The sequence below is a fragment of the Rhopalosiphum padi genome, chromosome 2, assembly GCF_020882245.1.
Source record: "Rhopalosiphum padi isolate XX-2018 chromosome 2, ASM2088224v1, whole genome shotgun sequence".
NCBI lineage: Eukaryota > Metazoa > Arthropoda > Insecta > Hemiptera > Aphididae > Rhopalosiphum > Rhopalosiphum padi.
In genome coordinates, this window is record NC_083598.1 from 43,746,376 (window position 1) to 43,764,761 (window position 18,386).

Here is an 18,386-nt window from a genome sequence, read left to right on the forward strand (position 1 = left end):
CAAAATTTAACTATAAAATAATAAATATATTTGAGGTATTATAGAAATTTATCAGAAATATATCTTATCCATTAATCAATAATATAATATTTGACAAATATAGCTAATTTTTTTCTGTACCCCCATTTTTAGATTTAAAAAATAATTATACATTATTTAGTTTAATATATATATATATATATATATTACAATAAACACGTTAAAAGTAATTAATTGATTGGATATAATTATTAATTATATATGTATAATTTATATATAATATATTTCATACTCGTATATTGTAAATATAATATATATATAATTAGTATCCTGAATTAATTTACTGCAGTGTGAATTTAATTCTGTCACATAGTTGTTGGCGTGAGTAGTGTTAACGTTAATATGTGGTTTACAGGTAGTTTATCAAAGACCAAATTACAAGCAATCGTACTCGTTGCTCGTTGTAGGTATATATAAAATAACCTAATAAAATCAGTTAAGGAATAGAGTACTTAATATATATTTATATATTAAATAGTTATTTTAATAATTATTTTTTATACACATCTATAATCTTTATAACTGTTCAAACTAGTAGTAGTTATCATTTCCGAAGCAGTATTTTTAAATACCTTCTTGAAATGTTTAAAAATTTAACATACACATTATTATTATGATATTTTTAGGTTTTCTATCATTATTTTCTTAAGTTTAAAACTATCGGGATATCATGAAATTGTATGTTAAGTCATCATTAAATTCGAAATATCATATTGTATTTTTATGACAACGCTATAATAAATATTAACGATTGATAAAAGTTATACTAAACCCAATTATAATAATAATGTATAATGTAGTAAAATATTATTGAATGTTTAATATTAAATAGATGATTAAATTTTAAAATAATTAGATAAACTAGTACAATATATTATTTTATGAATTCAAATCATATATGTCATATTGTAATAAAAACATGATGTTTTCTTTTAAAATCAATAAAATAAAATATTTTGAAATATTATTAATACGATTTTAGTAAACTGGATAATTACCTATAATAATAATTTATAAATATGATTATAATTAATTTATACAAAAATATTAAAATTTGCTTGTGTATTAGACACAATATTGGCGTATTATCGTTGTCAAATAAGTTTCATAAAAATTTTTAATAATAAACATATTATGCATAATTAAATGTAAATAAATTGTATACATTTTTTTCGTTCTATACAATTTAATTTTTATATGATGACTGATTATGAATATTGAGTAGCTTGAAATATGAAATTATCAAATACAACTAATGCCTGATCTTAAACAAATCGTTCAAGTTTCATATTTCATTACGTTGTATATGAGAACAACAATTTTATTTTTGGTTGGTTCTTATCGTTGTATATTATACATACACACACGTGTATATACTCTATATTTTATTGGATTAAAATTATTTTTACGTCAATGCCTAATGTTAATAACATGAAGTTGATGAAGACAAGTATATACCCAGACCCGCCTGATTGGGGTTGGTTGTGATTATAGTGGTTTCTGAACATATTTCAATGGTTTGTGGTTTTTAATTGGTGAAATATAAACACAACAAGTGAGAATGAAAAAAAAACTACCCCGTTTATTCTTCCCTTTTCATTTTGAGACGTACATTTTAATTTCTACTGCTTTTTACCGGCACAAAAAATAAAAGTTATTACTATACACGATAGAAAGGAAAAATTCAACGAAGTGTCGTGAACTAATGAATAGATTCATGCGAGTCTGCAATTCAATTTGGTTAGAATATATTAAATATGAAAACAAGAAATACTTACAACTTGCATAATAAATTGAAAAAACAGCCTTTTCAAAATTATTATCACATAGAGTATAGACCCTCATTATTATTTAAAGTACTATGTATACTTTCTATTATTATAATCGTCAATACTTCAACGAGGCCACATCAGTCGTGGAGATTTTATATTATAAACTCTACATATTATAGTGATATTTCGTTCATAAATAAAATATTATAAACATTAATAAGTTTTAAAATTACTGTTTGTATATGCCACTAATGAAGTTAGATAGTATTCAAATATAAAATCAATAATCAAAATAAACATTATACACCCTATTTGGAGTTTATTTATTTTCTGTTATATATTAGTTTACTCAGACATGCCGTAATACCTTTACTGCCACTACCTTTCAGTATATTTCAACATATAAAACAAGATGAATCAGAAATTAATCGCACTGCATAGTATATACTGTATAAGCATTTCAGAAGGCACCGAATATAATTCCTATCGTATTGCCTCAGAACATACACACATAGTGACTCGCACCTCTTAATCGTGATTATTATATTTTAGTTGCAAATGTGCATCCTTTATTATACAGCACTAAAGGATTTATATAACGCGATTTGTCTAATATAATAATTTAAAAATACAAATCTATTAGATTATGACTTCATTATAAAGTAGGTATAAATGTATAATAATAGGTAGCTACATTTTTATTGCAGTGAAATAAAATATAATATTAAGTTATAATATTGACATTTTATTTCAATTATTATTCAATTGGTTTATTAAAAAATTAAATAAATAATAATGATAATAATGAATAAATGCAGTATTATAGTCTAAACAATAAAGTTGTTAACAATAAAGTAATGGTATTTTTCAAAAAATCGAAAACGAAATGATATGACCAACCGTGTTGTTAACATTTACAGCGGACACAGAAAAGATATTTTTATAAAATGCGTAGAATATTTAAATGAAATATTCAGGCTTAGTGGAGATAATAAGTGGCATTAGCCTGCTCTACCCATTTAGATTTTGGTTGGTAAATTTATTTTAAGAAAGCTAACCGCAAAATGTTATTCTTATCATCTGTAAATTTAACCACGTAACTATAATATAGTATACGTATCTAAATGTTTAAATTTATAAACAATAAAAATATAAATAAACTTTTCCCGCGTGGGCTGGATGATTGAAATTTGCAGGATAAGACTTTTAAAGATACTTGAAAAGCTATTCCTATTCTACCAATGAGAAATATAGGAATTTTAAAAACTGCAATATTATATAATATATAGACAAAACAAATACACTATAATATTATATTGTAGTAATATACACGCACCTATACTTACAGTTATTTCCGGTAAAAATACAATTATTTTCAATATATTTAAATTTTCCAATTTTGTTATTATTATTATTATTATTACCGTATACTAATTGTTTTCTATTATTGGTTGTCCGTCGGCTTAAAAAAGCTTGTGAACATTGCTGCCGAAGCCTTATAGCCTATATAAAAGCCAAGTGTCCGCATTGTTAACCATTACGTACAATGGCGGTTATAATAATAATATTACGGCGACCACAAGAATTTAGATTATGACATTATTATAATGCCGGTAGCCAATAGCCAGTGCAATAATATACAATGAGTTGTAGTGGCCGCAGAAACGGAGTCCATCCTTCGTCGGTTTAATGTCATATATATATATATATATTGCATAAGCTTTCTAATAAACCGATACAAATACACAATATTACGAATGTATCTCATCACAATGTGACTATATTGCGTATACCAAACAGTTTCTGCGCGTTAATAATATTGCATATTATATTTCAGAAATTATAAAATAAATATATGTTATCTATTCTTAACAAACTATGACGGGAGTCACTTGCTAACGTACCTTTATTATATATTATATACGTAATATTAACTATTTATTAAGTGTATTATTATTATTATTATTATTATTATTATTATTATTATTGTTATAATAGAGCCGAGAAAATGTGGTAATATCATTAAACTCGATTAAATAATATACGCATTGATTTATTTTTAATACATCATTTTCGGGTAGTGTTAATTTTCGCAGGTAGTGCCGGCATGGGTAAGCAGTGAATTAAGGAGGTGTTTTATACGTACTTACGTTAATTTTTTTTTTTTTTTGTAACGAATAGTTTAAAATGAATATCATCTCAAAAGTTTCGAAGATGGATGGCAAAAAGCGTTTTGCCATAAACGTAAATGTTAAAAAATAAACTTTTCGTAGGAAACGACCATTGTTATAAAGGAGCACTCAAGCCATAATGACTACAAGGTATAAAGATGTTGTATAAAAAGGTGTGTACTTATTAAAAAAATAACATTGTTGTTGTTATGCCGCATTACGTGGCCATTTTTTTTTATTTTATTTTACTAGAAGAAATCCCAGTCATTTTCAAGACATCATAACGATAAATTTAAATAGGTTTCACCAAATTAACTTCATACCTGGGCAAACAAAAAATTAATGAAAAACAAAAAGTGTATAACAATAGATTTTAATCTGAAAAGTTGTTCAATTTTACATGACCAAATGCATTTAAAACATTATATGTAGGTAATGTGACAAAATCATAACTTTTATTTTAAAAATTATTATTCAACTTAAATTGCATAAATTAATGAAATATGTTGTCCGTTTTGATTAATTAATTTTATTGGTCAATTTATAAAATATGATGATAATATCTAAACACACACAAAATAATAAATGTATGACTATAAATTTCAAATATAACATGGACCACCGTACCCACACATAGATTGATACATTTAATATTGCAGTATATAAACTTAGCACAGGCTTTATAATATGAAGCAAATAATGATGATTTCATAATAAATTATTCGAAAAAATCCTCACCGATATTACCGTTATTGCAACAATTATAATTAATCGGATCAGCATTTCTCTTTAATTTAAATATCTCCGTTTATTTTTAAAATCATATTTATTTTAAAGTTTTGTAATTTTGCTATAACTATATATCATTAGAGGAAAAAAAACGAAAAAAAAATTGAATGATTAAAAGTAGAAAAATATTCCTATATAGAAAAAAATATTATAATCAGGTAGTTATGTACAATTATATGGTTCTTACAATCGTAAAATATATTTTGTGCACTTGTGTACAGAAAAAAAGTTTTGATAAATACTACAGGTCGATCGATCAATAATTTGAAAAAAAATAAATATTTATAACAATTATTTTCAATAAAAAAAAAAAAAAATCCTGTTCGTATACTTCACACACTGTAAAGTATATGTACTACCTTTAGTAGTGTTATAACGGTGGTAGTAGAGGCAGAGGTATCTATGGTACGGTACTACAATGGGAACAAATAAAAGGGAAAATCTAGAGGGTACTTTGCACGCCCATCTTTGAAATTAGCATTTCTCAAAATGTTTGCATATATTTTATGTGCATAAGTAAGTACCCTTTTTTCAGAGCCGATTATTAGGGAATGATAATGACTATAGCAATAACGGATAATAATAAGTGAAATTACTGAAGTTATTCTAAATAGTAAATTAACACCAATCGATAAACTTAATAAAAAAATAATATATTGCCTGTATGAGTGCTGAGGAGTACAAAATACGTATGACACAATATCATTATTACACGGTTTCTTCTGTAGAACACCACTAATATCAAATAAAAAACGAATGTGAACGAAATTCTAACGCTTAAGTAAATTTAACCACTTTTTGGTTGCTCAAATAAATTTTGTATTTTTATAATTATTAAGTCATTTTTATCTACATAGTATTTAAAAAATAATTTCAAATACCTATACAATATTGAAAAATGTATTTGAAATGATTACACAATTTTTTTTGTTTAATATGTTTTAAATCATATTTGAGTGTATCAATATGGATTTTATTTTTAATACATTTGGTAACCCAATCATACTATTCGAATTAGTTAAGGTTATTTTATTATAGTCGATAATATTATATCTAATTATTTTATGGCAACATAGACAAACTTCTCATCGTTTTATTTAAAATTTTCTAAAGTAATAATTGGAATGAATTAAACCATATAATCGTGTTTGTTGTTATTTTTTTTTTTATATGAAATTGAACCTGTTTATGTTCTTTTATAATAATGTGAAGTGAACGAGTTCGTTTTCTTACCCATTGAACATAATTGAGTATGCAGTTTTTAAGCGAACTTTCTGATTGCTGTAGTTCTTTACCTCAATGACATGCATGAACAAATATGTTAGTCTTGTTGACTATAATTATTTTGAAAATATCGATTTTGTTCACTCCACAAAATAAGGTTTAAATTATATGGAAACTGGAATTTCGCTAAAAAGTTGTTTTTGTTTGTACTTTCTAACGCTAGTATACACAAAGGTCAAAGATGAGTATATTACTCTAAAAAAAAGTAATTAACTACTAATTACATTTCAGTAGAAAATTTAATTAAAAATTACATAATTTAATTACTTACAATATTATCAATTACAATGTAAAAAGTCAAAATATAAAAATTAAATAAAAATTATAGATTATATTACTTTAAATTGAACTCCATAGTTGTAAATTCATTTTTAAAATTTCTCATCAGGAAATTCTTAAACTGGTAATTGTTATTATAAAACTATAAAAACAGTATTTCTGCCGGTGTTAACAATAACGAATAAGTAATAATAAAATAAATAATTATTGGATAGCTATTTAAAAACGTTATCGTTAACGTGTTATTTGATACTATTTTGGAACGTATTTACAGAAAATTGAATAGGTTATAGGTTTAGACATATTAAAAAAAAAAATTATTGTCATCTGATATACTGAAATTAAAATTTCCATTATTTGCATTTGGCAATAACAAAAAAAATAAAATATATATCCTTTTTTATACATAGCATTTTTCTTATTTTTTATCGACTACACCAATAGCTATTGAAATGAATTTTAAATAATTGATAAAAACATGTAAATGAAATATATTTTAAATAAAACAATGACTTCGTGTGAACAAATAATAATAAAAAATAATTAAATCTATTTTGCAATTTATTGCAGAAGAGGAGAAATTAAATTTGAAAGATAATGAAAATTAAGATTTTAAATTGTTTAGCCTAAATATTTAAAGAAATAAAAATGTATATCAGTTGACTGTAAATATAGATTTTTAAAATAATTCTGGCTTATTTCATTAAAAAAAAAAATGTTGATTTGTTAATTTGTACTTACAATTATTACTTCATACCTATATGGTTGTAAAAACTGATTAAAAACGCTTAAGTAATTCAATCACAGCAATGGAATGGTGCCCCTCCCCCGAACATAATATATTTAATTTCAGCATTATAATATGGAGATATCAGACTAACCATGCGACTGACCATAACCGCGGTGGCGCTAGAGACAACTGCAACCTCAACTTTAGAAAGAGTATACGGATCAGCGTTGCATTATCGTAACATATCCAGCGCGTTAGTAGTTTATTTTCAGAAATAAAGTGGTAAAATTAATTATGCAACTACTACGCACTTTGTTAGTGTTTGACGGAATAATGAGATTAACGCCGCCCGGTGACTTAAGTCGCATAATACGTGGTGTCCAAAACCGTTGTAAAAAAACCAACAGGAATATCATTATACGACTGCATTTTAACGTTGTCGGCGACTACATACTTGTGCGTATCATACAACGCACACACATATACGCATACATATAAGTATGGTATTTAATATCTGTGTGTGTGCGTGTGCGTGTTTATACGTTTTGCTCACATCTGTCGTCTTCGCGGGGTTGCCGAATGTTTGCTGTATAGTGTGTACGCGAGTCGTATATATACCGTGTACATATTATTATTATTATGTTGTACAAAGACGCGTGTAAAAAGTTATAGTACAAATGCTGCTTTGGTGGTGCAGACCTATGGCGGAAAAGTCCGACCAACCTTCACCGCCTCCCCCAGAGAGGGATCGTCTCTACCCGAATACCACACATAATGTTATACAATATGCGTATACGTCGCAATATGCGGAAATATCGTATAAGAGAGCGATAGACGGTACGATATGTATTTATACTCTCTGTGTGTGTGCGCATAATATGTGTGTATAATATTATACGCGTACGGAAGAAACGGTTTACACAACTGCCTGGCCAAACGGTTAATCTGTTTGCCCGGAAACTCTGCGAGTGAGCAAACAACAATACGGTGGCGGCGGTGGCGGTGGTAAGGTGTAGGCCGTCGTCGTCGTCGTCGTCGTCTTAGTTGCAGTCGTCGCGGTTCGGTCGTAGTGCAGCAGCAGTACAGTCTAGCGCGGTGTTGACAGTATGAGCCAAGAATTTTCAGGTATTCCTCGCCACCCCATTCGCAGCACAACACCTACCCCTGTCCCTTAGTCCTATCACCGCCCTGAGCATGCATATATTTATATACATATATATATATATGTGCGTATGTATTTGTGGTGTGTTTGCCCGCGCTGATGGGGTGCGGACTCGCGAAAACTGTGAGACGGGGGATCGCAGGGAAAAGAGAAAGAGAGAGAGAGAGAGACCGAGAGACCGAAAGATAGACGGATAAATTTTAATCCATCGGGGAGCGCACGACACGTACACTGTTTTTACGCGATACATAAACATTATATAGGCACTTTTTTTGTCGCGATTATATATAATATAAACAGGTAAAATTAAACTAAATTCTTCGCACTACGATAATATTATGTACTTAAAAATAAACCTAATTTTAAGCTAATTATATAGAAAAATTAACGAAAAAATTAAAGAAATATGGATTTTTGTAATTTCGCGATATGACAACACAAAATTGTACGATATTGTCAGCGACGCGGCCACAAAATTCAAGATAACAGCTGCCTAAAAATTCAACAACGCGAGAAGGACGATTGTATTTTTAAAAAAGTAAAAATAATGTACAACAAAATGCAGACATTTCCCCGTTTTGCCTCACGTCTCCTCAATATCATTATTGTCGTTTCGAAATTGAAAACGCGCGACTAGCGGACGAAACCATCTGGGTTTTCGCTGGCGATATCAAATTCAGCTCGGTAAATAGGACACTATTTTTTCTCAACGATTACACACAATTTAATATATATATATACGTAAGTACTATATAATATAACCGTACGGACATCGATACGCTATCTGTGGCGTATCGTCCGAGACGGCGAATATCGCCGCGATGACATTACGATCGTTAAATAATAATTTCCGTTTCGTTATTCCTCGGACTGTTTAATAATCACGTTCCGACGGCCGCTTATGCAATTCGAACGTCAATACTGTAATAATATTAAATACACAACGCCGCGGCGAGCTTTTTTTTCTCTTCCGAAAAAGGCTACGTCGGTAGGTCCAACCAATCGTATCGACAGTATCCACCGAGACATCCGTTTTAGTATTATTTTTTTTTATTTGCACTCCCGAGTTTTGTTGTTATTCGGGTATTATGTCGTCGAGTGTTTTTTTGCGGATATTACGACGCTGGAACGCCTCGATGCGCAAAAATCATAACTATATATACCATGACAACATTATTATAACATAGTATTTTATTCCGATTTTCTGTATTCCATCCCTATACATAATATTATCCGCGTGCATAATCGTATAGTGTTACGTGTCATGTTAGCTATCGCTGTGTACAACACGTGTTAGCGTCGGCGTGCTCAACCAATTTTCATAAATTGACAATTGAGGAATTTGACGAGTTACTTTCAATTTTTCCATCCGCAATGCGTTTATTTTTTATTTGTAAGCGATGCGATTGCGTCTTGATCCAAAACTGGAGCGGCTATATTATAATTGTTGGTTTTAGGACGATACTATTGTGTGTACAGTTTTTTGTTAATTTTAATAAATGAAAATTAAGACTGAAAGGTCTTATGTGACTTAATATAATATATATAGGCGATAATTATATACAAAATACAATTTATATACATTTTTTACCAAGTATTGATAAAGAATAGCACGCCGCGTATAACTTAAGATCGCTTGTTTTAACAAAATGTTGACAATTTTTGGGGTAATCGTAACTGTTTTTGCAACCGTTTAATTTAGATTTAAAACCAAAACTATTATATTTTTATCTCAATTCTTATTTTAAAACTTTCTATACATTATTATCGGACAAATGTGTATTGATCAAAATATCATTTTATACTCGTCTGAGAACCGACGGTTTTAGTATTAGATAATATATAAAGTGGAGAGTTTTCAAAACATTCGTCAAATATAATATTATGTATTTATTTAAGTATACTGTTTTAGAATTTAAGATACAAAAAAAACTTTTGACGGATAATACAAGAACACTAGACTCTAAATTTTAGATAAAAAAAAGGTTATAGTGTAGTGGATAGACTTAAGTACTATTGATGCTCCCATTGGGTATATCATTACATTTATTTTATGTCTTGAAGTTTCCTTTTTATATTTTGATTTAACCTCATAAAAATAGGCTATTTTTTAGGAAATTAAGAACATAAAAATATAATCTTCTAAAAGTGTTTTTAATTGATTCAAATTTTTACCAAAATGTCTAAATACTGAGTTAACTAAATTATAAATAATAATTTCACTTAATAAAATGTATATTTTTATTATAATAGAGGTAATATAATTTATATTTTTATATTTAAATAAAAATTAAAACGATTTTTCTTAAAATAACATACATATACAATTTAAAAAATACCAAGAATATTTTAAATACTTTGTATTATCTAAGCAATTATGAACAATGATTTGAGATTTTTAATTATAAATATAATATTATAACTTAAATTATTTATTTTTTATTCAGTTTAATTAAAAAAAATGTGAGATTAACTTGATGAAAACATAAACATTAAACACTATTTTATAATGTTATCAAAAAAGTACGCTTCTTTAAAAAAAAAAAAATTAATAATAATAATCAATTATTTAAAGTACAAAAGAATTAAAATAACTCCAATTAAAAAAGTATTAATTATTAATTACAAAATGTGTTATTATTATTTTGAAATATACAAATATTACTTAATTGTCTAGTAGATATATTAGAATAAGAAAACATTATAAACGTTGTTTACATAATATTATACATTTTACCTGAAGTCCATAATATTATAATCGTTTTAATCTTTGAATACAGCTAATGAACTAAATTTATTTATTTATGATTTCATTAATAATTTAACGTACCAAAACATAAACTTTCTATTTAATAAAAACAGTAACTAAATACCTATAATATAAGTAGATACACTTCGTGAAATCATATGATTAAATAATATTATACATTTTAAATTTTAAAACACTAAAATAGTAAAATATATATTCGATTAATACGTCATTCAATTGGGGGATTTATCACATTTAAAAAAATATTCTCAATAAATCACATAAACATTTTTCTGAAATATAAAATTATATTTGTCTAACACACACACACACACACACACACACACACACACACGCGAGCGCGCGCGCGTCTGTGTATGAATATATGGTTTATATATATATATATAAACCATTGATAATTTAGGTTTATTATTTTATATTACACTCCTATTACAAAGGACAGTTACAAGGGAATTTGTGACGATCGAAACCATGTTTTATGGCTGATATAGTTTAAAAGATTATTTATATTATTTTTTATTTTTATCGTGGTCGGTATATAATATACATGGTACATAGGTACGCTGCCATTCGTGTACATATTTTATCCATTGGTTAGACGTAACGGTGGGATGGGAATTCGTATACATATACCTGTTTACATTAAAAATGTTTTATTTATGCATTCATTGCGGTTTAAGACCATTGCGACATTAAAAACAGTCCTCTTCTACGTCGGCTCTGTACACGTATACACATAAGAAGATAATGCCTAGTACGTGCTCGGGCGAGTTTATCTTTTAGCCGATTTCACCCAGGATAATGTGAATGCGATATTCAACGTGCAGCGATGGTTAAAAGTTTCTTTCATCGTCAATGTTTTTAAGTCCCCAAAGGGCCGACGGAGAGATAAAGGCGGCGTGCGAAACAAGCTTTTCATCAATCCTTCTTGGTTACGATTATCAGAATAATAATACTTTGTGCACTCCGTATATCGCTACCTACCGTTCCTGTGCTATTGGTAACAGGGTTAGTGATGTTTGGTGGTGGGGGGGGGGGTGGTGACACGGCTTAACAAATTATTTGATATGAAATGATAATATTTAAACATCATGTACTCATTTATTGATAATCACTGAAAACAAGTATTTGGGTGTCGAAGGAGCACTAAAATACGTGTTTCCGCTGCTGATATTATTTTAATGTGCATTATACACGAATATCGCTATGTCTCATTTGAAATTAGAAGTTTGAACAAGTATTTTCTCGAGATGATTACTTCATTGTCGACAGACAAATCACACACGTCGATTGTATTGTTATTCAGGTTGCGTTCCGTTCAGTCAACAACAAACACAAAATAATCACAAGGAGTGTAGATAAAATAATTATGTGTAATTCACAGTTTAAGTTAAATAATAGTATAATTAAACAAAAACACAAGTTCAATAACGTTTAGACTTCTAATTATAATAATAATTGAACCATAGTGTGGCGAAGGTGCATGGATTACATTTGAGAGTACATCATAACATGCTAACACCCTAACTCCCTAATATAATATAATGTAATCCCCATTTCCCAGGACTGAGATCTTACAATTGTCCAATGTCCTTGATGTTTTCTATACGGATTTCTAAAGTAAAAAAAAAATACTTTACTCCTATGTTTTTGAACGAATATCCACTTAGTTCTTAAATTATTCGTGTTTTTTTTCTTTTCATTAAAACTATAACAATAAATTCTGACAATAATAATATGTTTGCTTTTTTAATAGGTAATAAGTTTTATCAAAACTATTGAATGCTTTTCTAATCGTACTAAATCATTTTATAAAACAAAACATATTTAATTTTCTAATAATAATTTTGATTAAACCCATGACTCTGTGATATGTTTTATATCAAATTGAACGCGGTGTAACACGGTGATAGGACTTATTGTTAATTATTATAATATTATACGGATTGTGTCTTGTTGACATCGTAACCACGAACACGCATATACATTAAACGAATACTCAAAATGATATATTATATTATACTACTATGCAAAATAAACCGAGTAATTCAAATTAAAGCGATGATTATGATAACCGATAAACAAATATTGTAGTATAAGGTATTTTCATCGAACAATAATTTAATATCTGACGGCAAAGTGGCAAACAGAACAATGTAATTTCTGAAATGACATCATTTTTAATCAAATCATTTACTTCGGTAGTGTCTATACGCTTCCGAAATTTCACAGTATATAGATATACATAACTATCGTACACTATCATGCGTTCGTATCACGCTTTGTACTTTCCCAGCAGTAGTTTCAAATTATATTGATAACCATATTTTTCCAGAGAGAGGACGAGCTGGAGGTGCATGTATGAATGAGAAATGGGGCTGAGAGAGAACGATAAAGAGGTAAAGTAAGATAAAAGATAGACGGAAGAGAGACAGAGAGAGTATCGCTAAATAGATATTTTACCAAAACAGTCGGAAGTGCTAGACGTCTGTGTGTGTGGGTACGGGTGTGCGTATTATAATACACTCGATATTATTCAAAGCATGCATAAGTTTCAGCTTTGAACATCCTCATTCCCTTGGTGAAGAAACGTCCCCCGTCTATTGAACTTCATCGTATCATGTATGAGACGCTCGGAAGTTGGCATAGGTTCTTCACGTCACGTTCTGTTTTTGGCAATTTCGATTCAAACCGTGTTAACTTTACATATATCCAAAATAACAAGAGGGAACTCGCTCTATACACAGATCATATCACATAATTCCATAGCTTTCAATTTTATTATTCAGTATTTGACAAAAATGTTGTGCGGTCGACGGTTGTCTACTATAATATCATAATAGTACCTATATCTTGAATCGACATTGGTCAATACTATCTCAGTGAAACGGATTGATAAAACATGTTTATAATTTATACCGATACTAATAATATATTAATATAAAGTGAGTAAAATGGTTGACATTCAGATTTACTAGACGAATGGACGTCGTGAATGAAGGAGAACTAGTTAACTTATTCCGAGAAAGATCTAATTTAAAATGTCTGTACAATTTACTATCCTGATACGTTTATCAACTCAATTACATTTCATATTTATATCTGAACTATGATTTAATAATTTATACAGTTTATTTAAATTCAAACTTGAATTTGAATTAATTTAATATAGAATCTACACTCGTAAATTTTAATATTTTATATAACACATATTTTTGAAAATTAAATTATAATGGTTCAAATTTCATTACATATTTTAAAATTATAAATTAATTCATGAAGTGTAATTAAGATTAATTATAGTCATCGTTTTATTATTTTTTATTATAGAATATTAAGCCACCTATAATCAATTTTCTATCTAGGTATAAAGTTATTTGAAACTCTTATGGTACTAAAAAAAATATTTATAATATATTACTTTATAAACAAAAAAGATAGCACATCTTTATAAAAATATAAAACCAATACATTCTCACGTCATTCAGAATCTAAACTATCAATAAAGTTTTGTACTATAATATAAATTACAGGAAAATAAATATTAAGATAACTATTTAAGTAATATAAACTGTATAAATAATTAAATAGTTACAAATACATTTGAATTATTAATAATGGAGATTATATTGTTGATTATTATAGACAAAAAAGGAAAATGTATGTATACAGTTAAAATGATCTAACTTACTATTTCAGATAAATGCAACAATTATTTTAACGAATAAATATGAGGTATGCAATCTGCAAAATGCTTAACTATTTTACTTTTACATGGGAACGTAAAGTAAATAATATTCTTGTAACATTTTCAATGTCTAATGAAACTGCAAAGAATATTTTCCAAGTAAAACTATTTATGATATAGTGCATTTTAGAAACCTAAATCGTTGAGAAAATTACAAACCTGGAAATCTGGTAAACAATAAGTTATAAATATAATATTTCCAAAAACAAAACTCATTAAAAAAATATTTATTCTGACTATGATCTATTACTTTGTATACTGGAGTTTTTTTTATACAACGTACATATATATATTATATATATTTGATAAAAAAATACATTCGATTCAATAATATTTAAGTTCTAGTCAAAATAATCAGTTGATATCCATAACTCGAAATTGTAAAAAATAAATTATGATACAAATTTTTATAAAGTGCATTTATTTCAGTGATTATGAGATATCATTAAGGATAATTAAAGGGTATTTATAAAAACAAAATTTTAGTATCAGTTATAACTATACTAAGATTAATTTGAGTACTTATCATCTATAATTTTTGCTACAAGTTCTAATTTTGAACCAAAAATAAAAATAAAAATACGTGTAGTTATAAAATAAACATCATACTATAATTTCGTGTTGACACTAAATTAATAATACTTATAATGATATCATTAATTTTTTTAAGTAAAATAATTTTAAATTGAATTCGATTTCATATAGATTATATATGTATCGCTTTGTCAGTAAACAGTTATATATAAGCAATAAATATTATAAGGATTTCATTCTCAACTGGTTATAGTTTATTTTTTTACAATTTCCTCAAAAATGAATGACCCAGTAACTTTGAAAAGTAAGTAAACTTATTATTGTACGGTTCACCTATTCGGTTTATGAACAAAGCATCATAGGATAAGAATATATATTGTACACATACGCCGATATTTGATACTCAAACAACAAAAGAAGAAAAATACTATTCGTTTTAGAATTTTTAACTTCCTTAGAGGAATCACCCTTTTATATATTTTGATGGTATTTTAGAATAGAACGAATGGATATATATATAGTATCTTTTATTTTTATTTTATTTTTTTTTTAAATGCATAATATATTATAAACGAATATTATTATTTTTATACAGTTATTAATTTACCATTTATTGAATATTTCAAAGATCAAAGAAAATGTATTATAATCTTTCTTTTTTAAATATTTATTTAAACGAAATTAAAAAATTCTTTGAATAAATTGCATATATAATTGATGAAGTATTCAAAGTTACATCTTGCGATAAATTATCTTGAACATACAATTTATTTTTAGTAAAATTGCATTTAAAATAGATCATAACATTTTTAATGACATTATATTTTAAGTTGTTATTATTATTTATATTGGTATATACAATATATAATAAATATACAATATGTAATAAATAATAATGAATAAAATCAATTTATTTCAAATTGTAAATGTGATTATAAATATTGTACTTCTATGTAAATATTCTAATTTTTAGGAATTTATAAATATATAACTACTTAGTTAGAATAAAAAACTTTTGTTTAATTGAAAGTATGTTAATACGAAATTTATAAATATAATCGTAATTTTTAAATATCTCAACTATAGTTTGTCCAATATTTAACATATAATATTATGCTGTTAAACTTTTTAAAATTAAGAATTTTTTTAATTAATTGTATTTATTTTTGAAAATAATGATTTCTACCAAAATACAGTTGTATAAAGACTAAATAACGACTTTTAATTTTTTTTGTTTTAAAATCAAAATCAGTTAAAATATAACGAATATCTTTACTAAATTATTATATTTTCAATTTTTAAATAATATTTATTGTATAACTCTTGTTATTTTTCTAATAAACAAGTACAATATATAAACGGATTAATGTTTAGACACTGCAGTTAACTTCATAATTACATACGTAAAAACATACTTTTATAGTTTTTCCCTTTTTCTTAATTATCTTTAAAAAATTCTAAATTTAGCCAGCTTTAATCAACATACTTATGTTTTTATGTTATAATCAACAGTTGGGTTCACACGAACCTCTAAAACCTAAACGAACACAACGATAATAGTATACATATTATTTGTAATATCTATTATTACATCAATTTTTGATCATTATTTTATCAATTTATCATTTTTTTAAAAAGTTCTTGCTTTTTTGAGAAATATGATGTGCTTAAGTATATTATAAAATACTATTGGCCTCGACGCTATAAATAATTCACGTCATATTAACAATATTCTATGTATTATTATTACCTTAATATATATTAATTAATGAAAATTTGTTTCCATATTTTTTCTATGCTATGTTACTAACAATTTTACTATGCTTATGTCTAACGAAAAAATTAAAATTTTTTTATTTTAAAAATATAATTGATATTCTATTGTAGTACATAAGAAATATAAGAAAATAAACTTATGGATTAGATCCTACTTATTTTCTTTTTAAAATTATTAAGTATGTAAATTATTCTTTGTTCAATATCTATACTTATGAATATTATTTCAACAATTAATGAATCATGCACTTAGCCATTTGGTAAATAATTTATTTTTATAATAAAATGAAATATTTAACTTTCGTGTTAGATTAGGCAGTAAACACGTATTTTATTTTTATTTTTTAACATAATATTAAGCCGATAATTATTGCAAATTTGTCTTAAAAAACTTCAAAATGAAATCAATTATTGTTGTTACAACCTACCATGCTGTGACTATGACGATTAACCCCTTTGAAAAATTTGCTTAATTATCTGATATCGTACTTTATCAATCTAGTCTTGGATCGAAACCACGGCGCGTTTAGTGCAACATGGTTTAAATCCACATCCCCCCAACGGTATACCAGTGTGCATTCCATATTATATTATTATATATTATTATGTTTTCGACTTACCTGCACAGATGACGGTCAGTATTTGAAACAACCAGATGACCACGTACCGGTCCGGTCTTTGACAAAACAACAGCATGGCGAATATTGTGCGTTTCGTGACTTCCCTAGCAACACGAACCCGTCATGATGATGATGATGATAGTTATAACAATAATGATATTATCGATACTCTAGAAGTCTAGAACACCCCCACCCCCCGTGAACTAGTGTTTCTGGTTGCCGGCGTGCCCCTGTTCGGTTGCGACAGTAGTCCGGACTTCCGGCGATGGTACCGAAGGCGCCACAATAATGCGGTGATACGAGGGCCACGCACGTGGGACCGACGAGATTTCACCTATCCGACAACGCGTGTGGACGTACACGGTGCGGACGTTCGGTCTGCGGCGAGTGCACTGACGGCGCGCGGCGGCGGCAGCGGCGGGCGGCGAGCTGCTTCTGTCGGTGCCTTCCTACTCGGTGGGCGGCACCGTACGCATGTGCTTTCCGGATAATAATATGTACGCGTCTCGCACGGTTTTCTCGTTTTTTTTTTTTCATTGTTATTACCATCATAGGTACTTATCGACTTCGTGGGTTACCACTCGCATGTTATACCGTGTTAAGGTCGAACACAGTTTTACCATCGCTCCGGTGACCCCTAAAAAAAATAACACCAGCCAGACGCGACAGCCGCCTGCAGATCGGACAATGATTTCCGAGTAAACTGTATACA

The 18,386-nt window shown here is 27.7% G+C and overlaps 1 protein-coding gene across 3 annotated transcripts in view; it reads right to left on the reverse strand.

Annotated features, from left to right (window-relative positions):
• LOC132920945 (lachesin) overlaps nt 1–18,078 on the reverse strand; it is a 112,199-nt gene extending 94,121 nt beyond the window's left edge. For all 3 annotated transcript variants that reach the window (XM_060983696.1, XM_060983697.1, XM_060983695.1), the window contains exon 1: nt 17,675–18,078. In XM_060983696.1, the coding sequence (XP_060839679.1) occupies nt 17,675–17,750 (76 nt within the window). In that variant the 5' untranslated portion in view covers nt 17,751–18,078. The remainder of the gene's footprint in view (nt 1–17,674) is intronic.
• Nucleotides 18,079–18,386: the final 308 nt, after the last annotated feature.